This window comes from Oncorhynchus gorbuscha, unplaced genomic scaffold (assembly GCF_021184085.1).
Source record: "Oncorhynchus gorbuscha isolate QuinsamMale2020 ecotype Even-year unplaced genomic scaffold, OgorEven_v1.0 Un_scaffold_6562, whole genome shotgun sequence".
NCBI classification, from domain to species: Eukaryota; Metazoa; Chordata; class Actinopteri; order Salmoniformes; family Salmonidae; genus Oncorhynchus; species Oncorhynchus gorbuscha.
The window spans coordinates 610-20,648 of NW_025750130.1; the positions used below are offsets into that span (position 1 = coordinate 610).

The window sequence follows — 20,039 nt, forward strand, 5'->3', positions numbered from 1 at the left end:
CCCGGTCGAGTCCAAATGGACCCCAGGAAGGTAGGGGCGGTAGCGGATTGGCCCACCCCCAAATCCGTTAAGGAAGTTCAGCGTTTCCTGGGCTTCACTAACTTTTACCGCAAGTTCATCAAGAACTTCAGCTTGGTGGCAGCCCCTCTCTCAGCTTTAACCAAGGGTGGCAATGCAAGGTTTTTGTGGGGAAGAGAAGCTGAGACGGCCTTCCAAGGACTCAAGCAGCGCGTCCTCTCTGCTCCCATCCTGATACTACCGACTACGGATGAACCGTTTGTGGTGGAGGTAGACGCCTCAGAGGTTGGTGTTGGAGCTGTCCTGTCTCAGAGGGGTGAAGACAAGAAGCTTCATCCGTGCGCTTTCTTCTCACACCGGCTTACCCCGGCTGAGAGGAACTACGATGTGGGGGATCGTGAACTCCCTAGCGGTTAAGATGGCATTGAAGGAATGGAGACACTGGCTCGAGGGGCTTCTCACCCGTTTCAAGTGCTTACGGACCACAAAAATCTGGAGTATATCCAGCAGGCGAGCGGTTGAACTCTAGACAAGCTAGATGGTCTCTTTTCTTCAATCGATTCCAGTTTATCCTCACCTATCGGGTCGAAGAATCTCAAACCGGATGCCCTGTCCCGAGTCTACGCTCCTGCCATTCGAGATGACACGGACATGCCTGTCCTTCCTGCTGCTAAGATCGTGGCTCCGATCTCTCGTGGCAAGTTGAGGATACCGTGAGACGAGCTCAAGCTATTGAACCGGACCCGAAAGGAGGTCCTGCCAATCGGTTGTTTGTCCCCAAGGCAGTGAGGACTCAGGTCCTTCTGTGGGGGCACTCCTCTCGCCTCACCTGTCACCCGGGCGTAGGTCGCACCTTGGAGTTCATCCAGCGTAAGTTCTGGTGGCCTACCATAAGAGAAGACGTTGCCACTTTCGTCAATGCTTGCCCCGTGTGCTGCCAGGGAAAATCTTCTCACCTCCGCCCGCAAGGACTCCTTCACCCTTTACCTGTTCCCCACAGACCCTGGTCCCATATCTCGTTGGACTTTATTACTGGCCTTCCTCCATCCCATGGCAATACTACTATTCTAGTCATATTCGACAGGTTTTCAAAGGCGGCCAGGTTCGTCCCTCTGACTAAGTTACCTTCTGCCATGGAAACGGCTGAGTTGGTAATTAATCATGTGTTCCGAGTCTTCGGCATTCCTCAAGATATGGTTTCTGACAGAGGTCCCCAGTTCGCCTCTAGGTTTTGGAAGGCCTTCTGCCAACTATAATAATAATAATATATGCCATTTAGCAGACGCTTTTATCCAAAGCGACTTACAGTCATGTGTGCATACATTCTACGTATGGGTGATCCCGGGAATCGAACCCACTACCCTGGCGTTACAAGCACCATGCTCTACCAACTGAGCTACAGAAGGACCACGGGGGCTTCTGCCAGTCTATCTTCAGGGTACCATCCGGAGACCAACGGCCAAACTGAGAGGATGAATCAAGAGCTGGAAACCACCCTCCGATGTATGACTCGTAACAACCCGTCCACATGGCCGTCCTTCATTGTTTGGGCCGAATACGCGCACAACACCTTGCGCTCCTCCTCCACTGGTATGTCCCCGCACGAGTGTCAGTTTGGCTATGCCCCTCCATTGTTCCCGGACCAGGAGGCAGAAGTCAGAGTGCCTTCAGCCTTGAAGTTCGTCAGACGCTGTCGGCTTATGTGGAGGAAGACCCGTCTTAATCTTATGCGTTCCTCACAGAGGTACCAACAACAAGCCAACAGACGTCGCCGTCCCGGGCCTACCCTGCGCCCGGCCAGAGAGTCTGGCTCTCCACAAGAGACTTACCACTACGGGTGGAGTCTCGCAAGCTGTCCCAAAATACATCGGTCCCTTTAAGGTTGCCAGGAGAGTTAACCCTGTTTCTTATCGCCTACACTTACCCAGATCCCTTAAGATTAATCCCACGTTTCACATTTCCTTATTAAAACCTGTTGTTTTTCTCCCCTTGTCCCGGCAGACAGACCTCCCCCTCCGCCTCGTGTCATTGGAGGCCAGCCGGCTTATACCGTCCATCGGATACTGGATTCCCGCCGGGTGCAGCGGTCCTGGCAGTATCTGGTGGACTGGGAAGGCTACGGTCCCGAGGAGCGCTCCTGGGTTCCTGCCAAAGACATACTGGACCCTGACCTCATTCGTCAGTTCAGGGCCCTCCACCCTGAGAGAGCTGGTAGGAACGTCAGGAGCCGTTCCTAGGGGGGGGATTCTGTCAGGATTTGGCCAGGGTTGTTCCGGTTTTTGGTCACTAGATGCCCCCATTGTGCCTTTTGACCTTTTGTTTTCCCTTGATCCCCATTATTATTTGCACCTGTGCCTCGTTTCCCCTGATTGTATTTAAACCCTTTGTTTTACTCAGTTCTTTGCTCTATGTTTGTATGTTAGCACCCAGCCCTAGTACTCTGTGAACTCTTGTTGATCCCGGTGGACTCTCTTGTGGAATTCTGTGTTTTGTTCTTGTTTGTTTGTTTTTAAGTATCTTTTGAGGCTTTTTTGTGCTATACCTTCCACCTTGTAGATTTACCTTTTTGTCTTGGAGGATTACCTTTGTTCTTGTGGAATTCCTTTTGAGGTTGTGGAGTTACATGTTTTCCTGAAGAACTTCACTTTTTACTTCATTTAATACACCGTCTCAAATACTGCTGTGTCTGCCTCATCTTCTGGGTTCTGCTGACTATTCGTGGCTCAGTTCGTTTAGTGACTGTTTCTCACTCCGGAGACCCGGGTTCGTACCGGGTCCTGACATATACCTGTAGTCCTATGTGTGTCTCTATACCTGTAGTCCTATGTGTGTCTCTATACCTGTAGTCCTATGTGTGTCTCTATACCTGTAGTCCTATGTGTGTCTCTATACCTGTAGTCCTATGTGTGTCTCTATACCTGTAGTCCTATGTGTGTCTCTATACCTGTAGTCATGTGTCTCTATACCTGTAGTCATGTGTCTCTATACCTGTAGTCATGTGTCTCTATACCTGTAGTCATGTGTCTCTATACCTGTAGTCATGTGTCTCTATACCTGTAGTCATGTGTCTCTATACCTGTAGTCCTATGTGTGTCTCTATACCTGTAGTCCTATGTGTGTCTCTATACCTGTAGTCCTATGTGTGTCTCTATACCTGTAGTCCTATGTGTGTCTCTATACCTGTAGTCCTATGTGTGTCTCTATACCTGTAGTCCTATGTGTGTCTCTATACCTGTAGTCCTATGTGTCTCTATACCTGTAGTCCTATGTGTGTCTCTATACCTGTAGTCCTATGTGTGTCTCTATACCTGTAGTCCTATGTGGGTCTCTATATCTGTAGTCCTATGTGTGTCTCTATATCTGTAGTCCTATGTGTGTCTCTATATCTGTAGTCCTATGTGTGTCTCTATACCTGTAGTCCTATGTGTCTCTATACCTGTAGTCCTATGTGTCTCTATACCTGTAGTCCTATGTGTCTCTATACCTGTAGTCCTATGTGTGTCTCTATACCTGTAGTCCTATGTGTGTCTCTATACCTGTAGTCCTATGTGTGTCTCTATACCTGTAGTCCTATGTGTGTCTCTATACCTGTAGTCCTATGTGTGTCTCTATACCTGTAGTCCTATGTGTGTCTCTATATCTGTAGTCCTATGTGTGTCTCTATATCTGTAGTCCTATGTGTGTCTCTATACCTGTAGTCCTATGTGTCTCTATACCTGTAGTCCTATGTGTCTCTATACCTGTATGACTGTGTGCAACCAGCCTCAGGTCAATAATACATGATTCTATACATTGGTTATTCTCCATGTTCCTTTAAAAGACATGGGGTTTTCCAGTAAACCTGCAGCACTGTGATGAACTCTAATGAGATGAATCCAAGGGTATCAGTTGTTTTCTGCCAGCTGTAGCTCCCCGGTGAGAGGAAGTCATTATAACGTTTCACAGTGTGGTAGTTCACTCTGATCTAAGACAATCACCTAAAGCATCAGTGATGCACACGTGTGTTGGCTGTTTGATGTGTCTTTCATCATTCCAACCATCACAGCCTGGCTCTGTGAAGATCAGCCTGGCTCTGTGAAGATCAGCCTGGCTCTGTGAAGGTCAGCCTGGCTCTGTGAAGATCAGCCTGGCGCTGTGAAGATCAGCCTGGCGCTGTGAAGATCAGCCTGGCTCTGTGAAGGTCAGCCTGGCTCTGTGAAGGTCAGCCTGGCTCTGTGAAGGTCAGCCTGGCTCTGTGAAGATCAGCCTGGCTCTGTGAAGGTCAGCCTGGCTCTGTGAAGATCAGCCTGGCTCTGTGAAGATCGGCTGGATAAAGAGTTTTCTCGCAGAATAGCAACTGAATTGCGTTTAGGGATGTGGAGTTCTGTTTTTGTTCCTTTGTAGTTGAAGCAAACACAGATGTTCTGTAGCGTTGGCACGGTGATAAACACTAGAGAGGTGGGGGGGGGGTGTAAACAACAGACTTGTTTACAGCCACTGGAACCATCTAATCTGTGTGGTTGAGCTTTTATTTGACATGTGCAAGGAGAGCTAATCGCTCTGTGGTCAGATGGAGAGACATGGATGGCTTCCCAGATGCTGATTCTGGTCCACGGCTTCAGGCAGATGATTATTGAAAGAAGGATGTTGTTCTCTCGTAGCTGTTCTCTACTGGGAAGATCAGCGGGACCAAAGCAGCGAAGCTCAAAGCCAGTTTCAGCCTCCTCCATGACACCTTGAAAAGGTAAGTGATCTCATCTCTCCCTGTCCATAGACGCTCCTTACACGTTTACATGGATAACACCAGCCACTCTGTATGAGGACTGGAATGGAGCTGTGCCATATTATTGACCCATCAGTACCTGTTTAACATGACCCATCAGTACCTGTTTAACATGACCCATCAGCACCTGTTTTAAAATTACCCATCAGTACCTGTTTAACATGACCCATCAGTACCTGTTTAACATGACCCATCAGTACCTGTTTAACATGACCCATCAGCACCTGTTTTAAAATTACCCATCAGTACCTGTTTAACATGACCCATCAGTACCTGTTTAACATGACCCATCAGTACCTGTTTAACATGACCCATCAGCACCTGTTTTAAAATTACCCATCAGTACCTGTTTAACATGACCCATCAGTACCTGTTTAAAATGACCCATCAGTACCTGTTTAAAATGACCCATCAGTACCTGTTTAAAATGACCCTTCAGTACCTGTTTAACATGACCCATCAGTACCTGTTTAACATGACCCATCAGTACCTGTTTAAAACGACCCATCAGTACCTGTTTAAAATGACCCATCAGTACCTGTTTAACATGACCCATCAGTACCTGTTTAAAATGACCCATCAGTACCTGTTTAAAATGACCCATCAGTACCTGTTTAAATTGACCCATCAGTACCTGTTTAAATTGACCCATCAGTACCTGTTTAAATTGACCCATCAGCACCCGTTTAAAATGACCCATCAGTACCTGTTTAAAATGACCCATCAGTACCTGTTTAAAAAGACCCATCAATACCTGTTTAAAATGACCAATCAGTACCTGTTTAAAAAGACCCATCAATACCTGTTTAACATGACCCATCAGTTCCTGTTTAAAATGACCCATCAGTACCTGTTTAAAAAGACCCATCAATACCTGTTTAACATGACCCAACGGTACCTGTTTAACATGACCCAACGGTACCTGTTTAACATGACCCATCAGTTCCTGTTTAAAATGACCCATCAGTACCTGTTTAACATGACCCATCAGTACCTGTTTAAAATGACCCATCAGTTCCTGTTTAAAATGACCCATCAGTACCTGATTAACATGACCCATCAGTAAGAGCGTCTGCTAAATGACTTAAGAGCGCCTGCTAAATGACTTAAGAGCGTCTGCTAAATGACTTAAATGTAAATGTAAAATGACCCATCAGTACCTGTTTAAAAAGACCCATCAGTACCTGTTTAACATGACCCATCAGTACCTGTTTAACATGACCCATCAGTAAGAGCGTCTGCTAAATGACTTAAATGTAAATGTAAAATGACTCATCAGTTCCTGTTTAAAATGACCCATCAGTACCTGTTTAAAATGACCCATCAGTACCTGTTTAAAATGACCCATCAGTACATGTTTAACATGACCCATCAGTTCCTGTTTAAAATGACCCATCAGTACATGTTTAACATAACCCATCAGTACATGTTTAAAATGACCCATCAGTACCTGTTTAACATGACCCATCAGTACCTGTTTAACATGACCCATCAGTTCCTGTTCAACATGACCCATCAGTTCCTGTTTAACATGACCCATCAGTTCCTGTTTAACATGACTCATCAGTTCCTGTTTAACATGACCCATCAGTTCCTGTTTAACATGACCCATCAGTACCTGTTTAACATGACCCATCAGTTCCTGTTTAACATGACCCATCAGTACCTGTTTAACATGACCCATCAGTACCTGTTTAACATGACCCATCAGTTCCTGTTTAACATGACCCATCAGTACCTGTTTAACATGACCCATCAGTTCCTGTTTAACATGACCCATCAGTTCCTGTTTAACATGACCCATCAGTACCTGTTTAACATGACCCATCAGTTCCTGTTTAACATGACCCATCAGTTCCTGTTTAACATGACCCATCAGTACCTGTTTAACATGACCCATCAGTTCCTGTTTAACATGACCCATCAGTTCCTGTTTAACATGACCCATCAGTACCTGTTTAACATGACCCATCAGTTCCTGTTTAACATGACCCATCAGTTCCTGTTTAACATGATCCATCAGTTCCTGTTTAACATGACCCATCAGTACCTGTTTAAAATGACCCATCAGTACCTGTTTAACATGACCCATCAGCACCTGTTTTAAAATTACCCATCAGTACCTGTTTAACATGACCCATCAGTTCCTGTTTAACATGACCCATCAGTTCCTGTTTAACATGACCCATCAGTTCCTGTTTAACATGACCCATCAGTACCTGTTTAACATGACCCATCAGTTCCTGTTTAACATGACCCATCAGTTCCTGTTTAACATGACCCATCAGTTCCTGTTTAACATGATCCATCAGTTCCTGTTTAACATGACCCATCAGTACCTGTTTAAAATGACCCATCAGTACCTGTTTAACATGACCCATCAGCACCTGTTTTAAAATTACCCATCAGTACCTGTTTTAACATGACCCATTAGTACCTGTTTAAAATGACCCGTCAGTACCTGTTTAAAATGACCCATCAGCACCCGTTTAAAATGACCCATCATTTACATTTAAGTCATTTAGCAGACGCTCTTATCCAGAGCGACTTACAATCAGCACCCGTTTAAAATGACCCATCAGTACCTGTTTAAATTGACCCATCAGTACCTGTTTAAAATGACCAATCAGTACCTGTTTAAAAAGACCCATCAGTACCTGTTTAAAATGACCAATCAGTACCTGTTTAAAAAGACCCATCAGTACCTGTTTAACATGACCCATCAGTACCTGTTTAACATGACCCATCAGTTCCTGTTTAAAATGACCCATCAGTTCCTGTTTAAAATGACCCATCAGTTCCTGTTTAAAATGACCCATCAGTACATGTTTAACATGACCCATCAGTTCCTGTATACCCTGAGTATAAAAAGCATTATGAACATGATTTTGTTTCCATGACAGACTGAACAGGTGAATCCAGGTGAAAGATATGATCCCTCATTGATGTCACTTGTTAAATCCACTTCAATCAGTGTAGATGGAGGGGAGGAGACGGGTTAAAGAAGGATGTTTAAGCCTTGAGACAGTTGAGACATGGATTGTGTATGTGTGCCATTCAGAGTGTGAATGGGTAAGACAAAATAAGTGCCTCTGAACAGGGTCTGGTAGTAGGTACCAGGAGGACCGGTTTGTGTTAAGAACTGCAACGCTGCTGGGTTTTTCAACCGTTTCCTGTGTGTATCAAGAATGGTCCACCACCCAAAGGACATCCAGCCAACTTGACACAACTGTGGGAAGCATTGGAGTCAACATGGACCAGCCTCCCTGTGGAACTCTTTAGACACCTTGTAGAGTCCACGCCCCAACACATTGAGGCTGTTCTGAGGGCAAAAGGGGGTGAAACTCAATATTGGGAAGGTGTTCTTCTTGTTTTGTAGACTCAGTGCATAACTACCCTCGGACGCCCAGACAGAGGCTGGTCCCTACCAGCATCTGTGTCTGTGTGCCACTAGGACCTGTGTGATTCCCCTCCAACCTGAGGGTGATGAGCTGAGCCAGCTGACCACATCTCTGCCCTGTCATATGACCCATAAGTACCTGTGTCTGTCTGTGACTCCCATCTCCCCACCCCAGCTCTCAGCAGTCAGAGATCTGTCTGTGTCTGTCTGTGACTCCCATCTCCCCACCCCAGCTCTCAGCAGTCAGAGATCTGTCTGTGACTCCCATCTCCCCACCCCAGGTCTCAGCAGTCAGAGATCTGTCTGTGACTCCCATCTCCACACCCCAGGTCTCAGCAGTCAGAGATCTGTCTGTGACTCCCATCTCCCCACCCCAGCTCTCAGCAGTCAGAGATCTGTCTGTCTGTCTGTCTGTGACTCCCATCTCCCCACCCCAGGTCTCAGCAGTCAGAGATCTGTCTGTGACTCCCATCTCCCCACCCCAGGTCTCAGCAGTCAGAGATCTGTCTGTGACTCCCATCTTCCCACCCCAGGTCTCAGCAGTCAGAGATCTGTCTGTGACTCCCATCTCCCCACCCCAGGTCTCAGCAGTCAGAGATCTGTCTGTGTCTGTCTGTGACTCCCATCTCCCCACCCCAGGTCTCAGCAGTCAGAGATCTGTCTGTGACTCCCATCTCCACACCCCAGGTCTCAGCAGTCAGAGATCTGTCTGTGACTCCCATCTCCCCACCCCAGCTCTCAGCAGTCAGAGATCTGTCTGTCTGTCTGTGACTCCCATCTCCCCACCTCAGGTCTCAGCAGTCAGAGATCTGTCTGTGACTCCCATCTCCCCACCCCAGGTCTCAGCAGTCAGAGATCTGTCTGTGACTCCCATCTTCCCACCCCAGGTCTCAGCAGTCAGAGATCTGTCTGTGACTCCCATCTCCCCACCCCAGGTCTCAGCAGTCAGAGATCTGTCTGTGTCTGTCTGTGACTCCCATCTCCCCACCCCAGCTCTCAGCAGTCAGAGATCTGTCTGTGTCTGTCTGTGACTCCCATCTCCCCACCCCAGCTCTCAGCAGTCAGAGATCTGTCTGTGTCTGTCTGTGACTCCCATCTCCCCACCCCAGCTCTCAGCAGTCAGAGATCCGGCTGCTGCAGGAGGCCAAGCAGTTCAGAGCAGAGCTGGAGCGCCAGCAGAGAGATCTGGAGACGGCTGAGCAGTTCCCTGAGGGGCCGGACACAGAGGTCAGCCGCATGAGACAGCAGCTCCTCAAGTTCCACAACGACCTGCATCAGGCAGAGGAGAGGGACTACCAGATGAACTACCAGCTAGAGTGGTGAGGACACACACACTGACTAGAGCCTAGCGTAGAGAGAGAGAGAGAATGTCTGTGTGTATGTGTGTCTATCTGTCTGTGTGTCTATCTGTCTGTGTGTCTATCTGTCTGTGTGTCTATCTGTCTGTGTGTCTGTCTGTCTGTGTGTCTGTCTGTCTGTGTGTCTGTCTGTCTGTGTGTCTGTCTGTCTGTGTGTCTGTCTGTCTGTGTGTGTGTCTGTCTGTGTGTATCTGTCTGTGTGTATCTGTCTGTGTGTATCTGTCTGTGTGTATCTGTCTGTGTGTATCTGTCTGTGTGTATCTGTCTGTGTGTATCTGTCTGTGTGTATCTGTCTGTGTGTATCTGTCTGTGTGTATCTGTCTGTGTGTATCTGTCTGTGTGTATCTGTCTGTGTGTATCTGTCTGTGTGTATCTGTCTGTGTGTATCTGTCTGTGTGTATCTGTCTGTGTGTATCTGTCTGTGTGTATCTGTCTGTGTGTATCTGTCTGTGTGTATCTGTCTGTGTGTATCTGTCTGTGTGTATCTGTCTGTGTGTATCTGTCTGTGTGTATCTGTCTGTGTGTATCTGTCTGTGTGTATCTGTCTGTGTGTATCTGTCTGTGTGTATCTGTCTGTGTGTATCTGTCTGTGTGTATCTGTCTGTGTGTATCTGTCTGTGTGTATCTGTCTGTGTGTATCTGTGTGTCTGTGTGTCTGTGTGTCTGTGTGTGTGTCTGTGTGTGTGTCTGTCTATCTATCTCTCTGTGTGTCTGTGTGTGTGTGTGTGTCTGTCTATCTATCTCTCTGTGTGTCTGTGTGTCTGTGTGTGTGTCTGTCTATCTATCTCTCTGTGTGTCTGTGTGTCTGTCTGTGTGTCTGTCTATCTATCTCTCTGTGTGTCTATCTCTCTGTGTGTCTGTGTGTCTATCTCTCTGTGTCTGTCTCTGTCTGAGGTTAAGGGTATGCCCAGCTCTTGAGCCACTTTAGTCCAGTCAGTCCTGGAAGTGGTATGTGCGGCATGTAGCCTAGGAGTAAGAGCGTTGGGCCAGTAACTGAAAGGTCACTAGTTCGAATCCCTTAGCGACAAAGTGAAAAATCTGCCATTGTGCCCTTGACAAGGCCCTTAACCGTAATTCCTCCAAGGTTGCTGTTGATAATGGCTGACCCTGGCTGTGACCCCACTCTCTGAGGGTGTCTCAGGGGGATATGCAATAAACACATTTCCATTTCACACAGGACAAATATAACCCACCAAATGATTCATTATTAGGTGTTCCTCTGCCTCTAGCCAGCTGTGTCACTAGTCTCCTCCACGTGTTCTCAACAACACTCCTGTCCTTGTGTCCGAAAGGTCAAGCACGCCTCCGAAACACAGCACGGAAAAGAACGGCGCTGTCCTCTCTCTGCACAACACACACAGTTAGAAAGGCCACGGAGAGGCCATTGGAACATTGCTTAGCAACTGATGAAACAAGCTTGTGTGAAAAACTAAGAAAGAGGATATGAAAGGAAAGGTCTCTTCATCAGTCATTTAATCAGCAAGGACTACAATACGGCTCTGGCTGTCCCAAATGGCACCCTATTCTCTATATAATGCGCTACATTAGACCAGGGACCATAGGGCTCTGGTCAAAAGTAGTGCACTACATAGAGATTAGGGTACCATTTGAGACGTACACTATGATTCACCAGGGACGGGGCCTAGAACACATTGTTCCTGAAGATATGACCTTCGTATCTGTGGGTAAATGATATTCACATTGTTCCTGAAGATATGACCTTCGTATCTGTGGGTAAATGATATTCACATTGTTCCTGAAGATATGACCTTCGTATCTGTGGGTAAATGATATTCACATTGTTCCTAAAGATATGACCTTCCTATCTGTGGGTAAATGATATTCACATTTACATTTAAGTCATTTAGCAGACGCTCTTATCCAGAGCGACTTACAAATTGGTGCATTCACCTTATGACATCCAGTGGAACAGTCACTTTACAATAGTGCATCTAAATCTTAAAGGGGGGGGGTACTTATCCTATCCTAGGTATTCCTTAAAGAGGTGGGGTTTCAGGTGTCTCCGGAAGGTGGTGATTGACTCCGCTGTCCTGGCGTCGTGAGGGAGTTTGTTCCACCATTGGGGGGCCAGAGCAGCGAACAGTTTTGACTGGGCTGAGCGGGAGCTGTACTTCCGCAGTGGTAGGGAGGCGAGCAGGCCAGAGGTGGATGAACGCAGTGCCCTTGTTTGGGTGTAGGGCCTGATCAGAGCCTGGAGGTACTGAGGTGCCGTTCCCCTCACAGCTCCGTAGGCAAGCACCATGGTCTTGTAGCGGATGCGAGCTTCAACTGGAAGCCAGTGGAGAGAACGGAGGAGCGGGGTGACGTGAGAGAACTTGGGAAGGTTGAACACCAGACGGGCTGCGGCGTTCTGGATGAGTTGAAGGGGTTTAATGGCACAGACAGGGAGCCCAGCCAACAGCGAGTTGCAGTAATCCATATTCGCATTGTTCCTGAAGATATGACCTTCCTATCTGTGGGTAAATGATATTCACATTGTTCCTAAAGATATGACCTTCCTATCTGTGGGTAAATGATATTCACTGTTATGCAGGTGAATGAGGACCCAAAAGCGACTTGGCGAAAACAGAGTCTTTAATCCAGTAAAGTAAAAATACAATCAAATAAAACAATTTCCACTCGTAATGACGAGAACCGACTGGAGACTTGATCTTGAACTGCAGGTTGCCTCGGGAAGGCACTTGAACCTAGCAGACTCAGACACCTGCTCACCACGCAGCATCTGAGGGAAACACGACACGACAGGGCGATACACAAACACAGCACGGTGAACAATAGACAAGGATCCGACCGGGCAGAAACGGAAAACAAGGGGAGAAATAGGGACTCTAATCAGGGGAAAAGATAAGGAACAGGTGTGGGAAGACTAAATGATTGATTAGGGGAATAGGAACAGCTGGGAGCAGGAACGGAGCGATAGAGAGAAGAGAGAGAGGGAGGAAGAGAGAAAGAGGGGAACGAACCTAAAAAGACCAGCAGGGGGAAAACGAACAGAAGGGAAAGCATAATGACAAGACAATATATGACAAAACATGACATTCACATTGTTAAGATGAGAAGGCCTACGTATCTGTGGGTAAATGTTGTTCCTATTGTTAAGATGAGAAGGCCTACGTATCTGTGGGTAAATGTTGTTCCTATTGTTAAGATGAGAAGGCCTACGTATCTGTGGGTAAATGTTGTTCCTATTGTTAAGATGAGAAGGCCTACGTATCTGTGGGTAAATGTTGTTCCTATTGTTAAGATGAGAAGGCCTACGTATCTGTGGGTAAATGTTGTTCCTATTGTTAAGATGAGAAGGCCTACGTATCTGTGGGTAAATGTTGTTCCTATTGTTAAGATGAGAAGGCCTACGTATCTGTGGGTAAATGTTGTTCCTATTGTTAAGATGAGAAGGCCTACGTATCTGTGGGTAAATGTTGTTCCTATTGTTAAGATGAGAAGGCCTACGTATCTGTGGGTAAATGTTGTTCCTATTGTTAAGATGAGAAGGCCTACGTATCTGTGGGTAAATGTTGTTCCTATTGTTAAGATGAGAAGGCCTACAGCAGTAATTGAAATATGAGGCTAAATGAAAAGCATTGCTTACATTGCATTCTGACTAGATGTTGTAATGAAGTCGGCTGTCTCTTGTTGTATATTATCTTGTGGATGCGTATAGCTCTGACAGTCCGTTTGGCAGCCTCTTCCCCTGGTGAATTACCCTCCATACGACAGACAGATGCTCACTGGGAAGATATGTCTTCAGATGTGCAATGTTAAGCCCTTGATCACAAGCCAGACAGATTAACAGGAATTCAACTGTCAGTCATTTGCTTCAAATGCAGTATTTACAGCTGACAAGGAAGCAACACAAGTGCTGTGAAAGTAGCCTGGAGGGCTGTCTGTCCATCCAGCAATTTCTCACTGAGGACATTTTACACGTGTCAGGAATGTAATATCTACTGCTGGACTTAAATACCTGAACCCTGTCAACAGTTGAACTCAGTTGAACCTTTCACATAGTAGCAAGCACTGACAAACCACTGTTTCACTCAGATGTTGCCAAGAAACTCTCAGAATTTGACCAACACTTTTCTGAAAGCAATACATATTTTCAGTATGGCTACATGGCCGTATTTCCCTGCCTGTTTTATCAACTGAGTTACAGTAGAACCCTGGTCGTCTGTCCTCCACCACTGTGTTAGGGGGTTGAGCTGAGGCCGAGGCAAGGTTACTTGAGCATATTGCACAGCCACTTGTTTCCTAAGCTTGTTGTCAACGTTGGTCATTTTTTCATCTTCTCTGTATTTCTGAGAATTTATGTTCACGTTCCTTCCTCTTGTTCCTTCCTCTAAATCACGGGTGTCGACATCATTCCACGGAGGTCCTAGTGTCTGTGGGTTTTAGGTTTTTCTTTTCAATTAAGACCTAGACAACCAGGTAAGGGGAGTTCCTTAGTAATTAGTGACCTGAATTCATCAGTCAAGCACAAGTGAAGAGTGAAAGCCTGCAGACACTCGGCCCTCCGTGGAAGGAGTCTGACACGTGCTGTAAATGATGCCGTGTCTGTTTACAGTCTCACAGAAGAGAAGCTTTGCCTGGAGAAAGAGTATGAGTCTCAACCCAAACCAGTTGTAAGTATCTCAGTGCAAACAGTCACAGATTTATCTCCCATTGATAGTCATTCACGTGATCTGTCCCATCATACACCACAGCATGACATTCCTTCGTGTCACCTACAGCAGTAAATCCCTCATTTAGAAGCAGAGAAATGACACACACAGTGAGAGGACAGAGAAACAGACGGTGTCTTTGCTGCGAGGCATCCTTGTCCAAATGCTTGATTAATGAGGCTGGCTTCTTGACGGTTCAGTCCCCTCGTTGTCACTGGGTTGTGGTACCATACATAGTTCTGTGTCTACCACTAAGAGAGGCCCGATCATTGATCTAATGATATTTTACATTACTCCTTTAATGAACTTGTTATTACAGTTGGTTTGGTTACAGTTAAATAGTAGTTACTTTTTAACACCCAGTACAGCTACACTATAATCACATGGATTTATATAGTCAGACTCCCAGGAAAGTCACGACCCAGCTATTACCTTTGATATCCCCTTCAAATAGCTGGCACAGTACTGTGTGTGTGTCCATGATTTGCACTTGCATGAATGTGTATTTGTCTCAATGTTGATGTGTTTTGTATGTCCCATAAGCCATTGCTCCTGGTGTGTCCTCAGGAGCTGGAGAAGCGTGCGAAGGCCCTGAAGGACAGCAGTGAGGAGCTGAGGAAGGAGGTGTCTCAGAGGAGACAGGAGATACACAGCCTGCTGGAGGACATGGAGGCCAGACACAAACTGATGACCAGGGAGCAGAGAGAACTGGACCACAAGAAGGACAGCATAGTAAACAACCAGGTGACAGGTTGGAGCGGGCAGAGGGTGGTAGAGGGAGGGCACAGGGTGGTAGAGGGAGGGCACAGGGTGGTAGAGGGAGGGCAGAGGGTGGGCAGAGGGTGGGCAGAGGGTGGGCAGAGGGTGGGCAGAGGGTGGGCAGAGGGTGGGCAGAGGGTGGGCAGAGGGAGGGCAGAGGGTGGGCAGAGGGTGGGCACAGGGTGGTAGAGGGAGGGCAGAGGGTGGCAGAGGGAGGGCAGAGGGTGGCAGAGGGAGGTAGAGGGTGGCAGAGGGTGGTAGAGGGAGGGCAGAGGGTGGTAGAGGGAGGGCAGAGGGTGGTAGAGGGAGGGCAGAGGGTGGTAGAGGGAGGGCAGAGGGTGGTAGAGGGAGGGCAGAGGGTGGTAGAGGGAGGGTAGAGGGAGGGCACAGGGTGTGGTAGAGGGAGTGGTAGAGGGGTGTTAGGGAGTGGTAGAGGGGTGTTGGGGAGTGGTAGAGGGGTGTTGGGGAGTGGTAGAGGGGTGTTGGGGAGTGGTAGAGGGGTGGTAGAGGGGTGTTGGGGAGTGGTAGAGGGGTGGTAGAGGGGTGTTAGAGAGTGGTAGTGGGGTGTTAGAGAGTGGTAGTGGGGTGTTAGAGAGTGGTAGTGGGGTGTTAGAGAGTGTTAGAGAGTGGTAGAGGGGTGTTAGAGAGTGGTAGAGGGGTGTTAGAGAGTGGTAGAGGGTCAGTCTTGTGTTTAAAACAACATAGAGAAGGGCATGATTTAAAACCATTGAAATAGAAGAACTCATTAGTCTTCCTATAATGTCCTTCTACGGCGTGTCGTCCTGTGTCACCAGGCTGAGTTGGCCCAGCTTCTGTCTGTTCCTGGCCAGTTGGGGAAGGAGATTGAGAGGATCAACAGGAAAAAGATGTACGTAAGATGTGTCTGGCTATGAATTCATGTATTGGTGATGTGCTACATAACCTTCATAACTAACTCTGGAGCTACTAAAGCAGGAAGTAAGGCCATGTTCATGAGTCATGGAAGGGAGACTCCCAACGTAAACCTTGAACCAGTCCACAGTTGTTTGGGGCACCTACCAAGAGTAAACGGCTAACCCTACAGACCAATGTCTCTGCCAAAACTGTCTGGAATGACGTCTTTGCAGGCTGTTTTGCTCGCTGGGTTAAGCCTACAGTCTACCAGCCTGGTGTCATGCATGTCTTCCTCTGTGGTGGCCAGGGAGGTTGAGAAAAGTAAGGCGGCCCTAGACGAGCAGCTGTCTGAGGTGGCGGCTCTGCAGAAGAGGACAGAGGCTCGCTGTCGCTCCCTGGAGGAGGAGAAGAGGGAGGTGAGGAGGCAGGTGGAGGGGCGCAGGGCACACCTGGAGGCTGCCGAGAGGGAACACAGCATGCTGCAGAAAGAGCAGGAGATGACCAAGGAGAAGGAGGTCATTATGATGGGACAGAGGTACAGGACAGGCGGCAGACAATGTCCATGTATCTAGAGCAGCATCTGTATGCAGCGATAGTACCTACAGTTGAAGTCAGAAGTTTACATGTACCATAGCCAGATACATTTACACTCAGTTTTTCACAATTCCTGACATTTAATCCAAGTAAAAATCCCTGTTTTAGGTCAGTTAGGATCACCACTTTATTTTAAGAATGTGAAATATCAGAATAATATAATAATTATTATTATTATTATTTCAGCTTTTATTTATTTCATCACATTCCCAGTGGGTCAGAAGTTTACATACACTCAATTAGTATTTGCTTGCATTGCCTTTAAATTGTATAACTTGAGTCCATCGTTTTGGGTAGTCTTCCACAAGCTTCCCACAATAAGTTGGGTGAATTTTGGCCCATTCCTCCTGACAGAGCTGGTGTAACTGAGTCAGGTTTGTAGGCCTCCTTGCTCGCACACGCCTTTTCAGTTCTGCCCACACATTTTCTATAGGATTGAGGTCAGGGCTTTGTGATGGCCACTCCAATACCTTGACTTTGTCCTTAAGCCATTTTGCCACAACTTTGGAAGTATGCTTGGGGCCATTGTCCATTTGGGACCAAGCTTTAACTTCCTGACTAATGTCTTGAGATGTTGCTTCAATATATCCACATCATTTTCCTACCTCATGATGCCATCTATTTTGTGAAGTGCAGAATAAACAACAATGCATAAAAACACAAAATGTTGGAGCCACAGGCACAGAACAGACAGAGCTTGATGTGTCCAGTAACAGAACAGACAGAGCTTGATGTGTCCAGTAACAGACAGAGCTTGATGTGTCCAGTAACAGACAGAGCTTGATGTGTCCAGTAACAGAACAGACAGAGCTTGATGTGTCCAGTAACAGAACAGACAGAGCTTGATGTGTCCAGTAACAGAACACAGTGCTTGATGTGTCCAGTAACAGAACAGACAGAGCTTGATGTGTCCAGTAACAGAACAGACAGAGCTTGATGTGTCCAGTAACAGAACAGACAGAGCTTGATGTGTCCAGTAACAGAACAGACAGAGCTTGATGTGTCCAGTAACAGAACAGACAGAGCTTCATGTGTCCAGTAACAGAACAGACAGAGCTTGATGTGTCCAGTAACAGAACAGACAGAGCTTGATGTGTCCAGTAACAGAACAGACAGAGCTTGATGTGTCCAGTAACAGAACAGACAGAGCTTGATGTGTCCCCCATTCATTTTGACAAGGTTTTCAATCATTGTGATGTGGATGCATTAGGTTGTATTGTCCCCATTAGTCCAGATGCTGTCTCTCAGAGCCCCCCACTGGGACCTGTCCTGCAGGGCCTTTACTGTTTCTCCCCTCTGGCCTTAGCACAAGGACGGCACAAAAAACCCATTCCACTGTAACAAGACTGAGATGGGAACCATATGCAGCTTCTCTATCTTACTGGTTCTATGTAGGCTTTGGCAGATATAAGGGGACAGTGCTGTGGGGAACAATGATAATGGGGTTTTCCTATGAGTTCTCTCTCTCTCTCTCTCTCTCTCTCTCTCTCTCTCTCTCTCTCTCTCTCTCTCTTTCTTTCTTTCTCTTTCTTTCTCTCTCTCTGTTGTGTCTCTCTCTCCCTCTGTGTCCCTCTCTCTCTCTTTCTCTCTGTGTCTCTCTCTCTCTCTCTCTCTGTGTCTCTCTCTCTGTCTCTCTCTCTGTCTCTCTCTCTCTCTCTCTCTCTCTCTCTCTCTCTCTCTCTCTCTCTCTCTCTCTCTCTCTCTCTCTCTCTCTCTCTCTCTCTCTCTCTCTCTCTATTTGTCAGAGGTATGCTGGACATCAATACAGGCCACTGCATCATGGAAAGGAAGACCGCGCATGAGAACCTGGCACAAAAGCAGCGTGAGAGGGACCGGCAGCTCAGAGAGCTGAAGAAGGTGGAGCTGCAGCTCAAACAGGCCCAGGACGCGCTGGTCTACACTCAGCTACTGCATGACAAGACCAAGTCTACAGTTAGTTCACAGTTCACACACTAACACCAAACAGGCCCACAGTGTTCTGGTCCACACTCAGCTACTGCATGACAAGACCAAGTCTACAGTTAGTTCACAGTTCACACACTAACACCAAACAGGCCCACAGTGTTCTGGTCCACACTCAGCTACTGCATGACAAGACCAAGTCTATAGTTAGTTCACAGTTCACACACTAACACCAAACAGGCCCACAGTGTTCTGGTCCACACTCAGCTACTGCATGACAAGACCAAGTCTACAGTTAGTTCACAGTTCACACACTAACACCAAACAGGCCCACAGTGTTCTGGTCCACACTCAGCTACTGCATGACAAGACCAAGTCTATAGTTAGTTCACAGTTCACACACTAACACCAAACAGGCCCACAGTGTTCTGGTCCACACTCAGCTACTGCATGACAAGACCAAGTCTACAGTTAGTTCACAGTTCACACACTAACACCAAACAGGCCCACAGTGTTCTGGTCCACACTCAGCTACTGCATGACAAGACCAAGTCTACAGTTAGTTCACAGTTCACACACTAACACCAAACAGGCCCACAGTGTTCTGGTCCACACTCAGCTACTGCATGACAAGACCAAGTCTACAGTTAGTTCACAGTTCACACACTAACACCAAACAGGCCCACAGTGTTCTGGTCCACACTCAGCTACTGCATGACAAGACCAAGTCTACAGTTAGTTCACAGTTCACACACTAACACCAAACAGGCCCACAGTGTTCTGGTCCACACTCAGCTACTGCATGACAAGACCAAGTCTACAGTTAGTTCACAGTTCACACACTAACACCAAACAGGCCCACAGTGTTCTGGTCCACACTCAGCTACTGCATGACAAGACCAAGTCTACAGTTAGTTCACAGTTCACACACTAACACCAAACAGGCCCACAGTGTTCTGGTCCACACTCAGCTACTGCATGACAAGACCAAGTCTATAGTTAGTTCACAGTTCACACACTAACACCAAACAGGCCCACAGTGTTCTGGTCCACAGCTCTGCTGCACGACAAGTCAATGGAGTTCACAGTTCACACACAGCTCCTGCACGACCTCCACTTTCAACATGTATGGACTCTGTAACGGTATCTCTCTCTCACTTTAACATTTGTTATTTTATAGATTTTAATTGGTTGACATGTCATCCCCTCATTAGCCTCTGTGCTTCCTTGATGATGTGTCCAGAGATCAAAGTGGCAATGACACACGTCACTCACAGGATCATAAATGTCCACATGGGACATGAGTGACAGACGGAGAGAGGAACTGGAAAAGCGTCAGCAGATTTGACACCATAAAACACGACAGACGTTGGTGTAGTGACGCATGTGGAACTTCCCCTATTAATGAAGGAAACCTCACACAATATAATGTTCTCCCGGTTTTATGAACTCAATCCAATGATTTATCTGTCATTATTTATTTCCTCAGTGTAATTGTGATGTGATTGAGCTTCGCCGTCTGCCACAGTTGTATAAAACACTGTAACGGAGGCCTGCGTCCCAAATGGAACCCTGTTCCTGACAATAGGGCACTACTGTAAAAGTCCCGCACACTCTTAGAGAACAACGGTTCCAAAAGTGTTTCTTCGGCTGACCCATAGAAGAACCCTTTATAGTTCCAGGTAGAAAGAACCCTT

At 47.0% G+C, this 20,039-nt stretch overlaps 1 protein-coding gene across 1 annotated transcript; it reads left to right on the forward strand.

The window, feature by feature from the left end:
- Positions 1–4,479: 4,479 nt before the first annotated feature.
- On the forward strand, positions 4,480–19,546 carry LOC124029491 (coiled-coil domain-containing protein 146-like). The gene is made up of 7 exons (XM_046341184.1): positions 4,480–4,741; positions 9,290–9,499; positions 14,118–14,175; positions 14,782–14,958; positions 15,768–15,841; positions 16,154–16,381; positions 18,186–19,546. Exons 2-7 carry the CDS (start codon positions 9,417–9,419, stop codon positions 18,394–18,396), a joined length of 831 nt encoding a protein of 276 aa, XP_046197140.1. The 5' UTR covers positions 4,480–4,741; positions 9,290–9,416; the 3' UTR covers positions 18,397–19,546.
- Positions 19,547–20,039: the final 493 nt, after the last annotated feature.

Bases quoted from the DNA above. Each gene is read 5' to 3' on its own strand.
- LOC124029491 (XM_046341184.1), top strand. From the start codon at position 9,417: ATGAGACAGCAGCTCCTCAAGTTCCACAACGACCTGCATCAGGCAGAG. The intron at 9,500-14,117 runs GTGAGGACACAC...GTCTGTTTACAG, and splicing joins ATGAACTACCAGCTAGAGTG to TCTCACAGAAGAGAAGCTTT. The intron at 14,959-15,767 runs GTGACAGGTTGG...CTGTGTCACCAG, and splicing joins ACAGCATAGTAAACAACCAG to GCTGAGTTGGCCCAGCTTCT.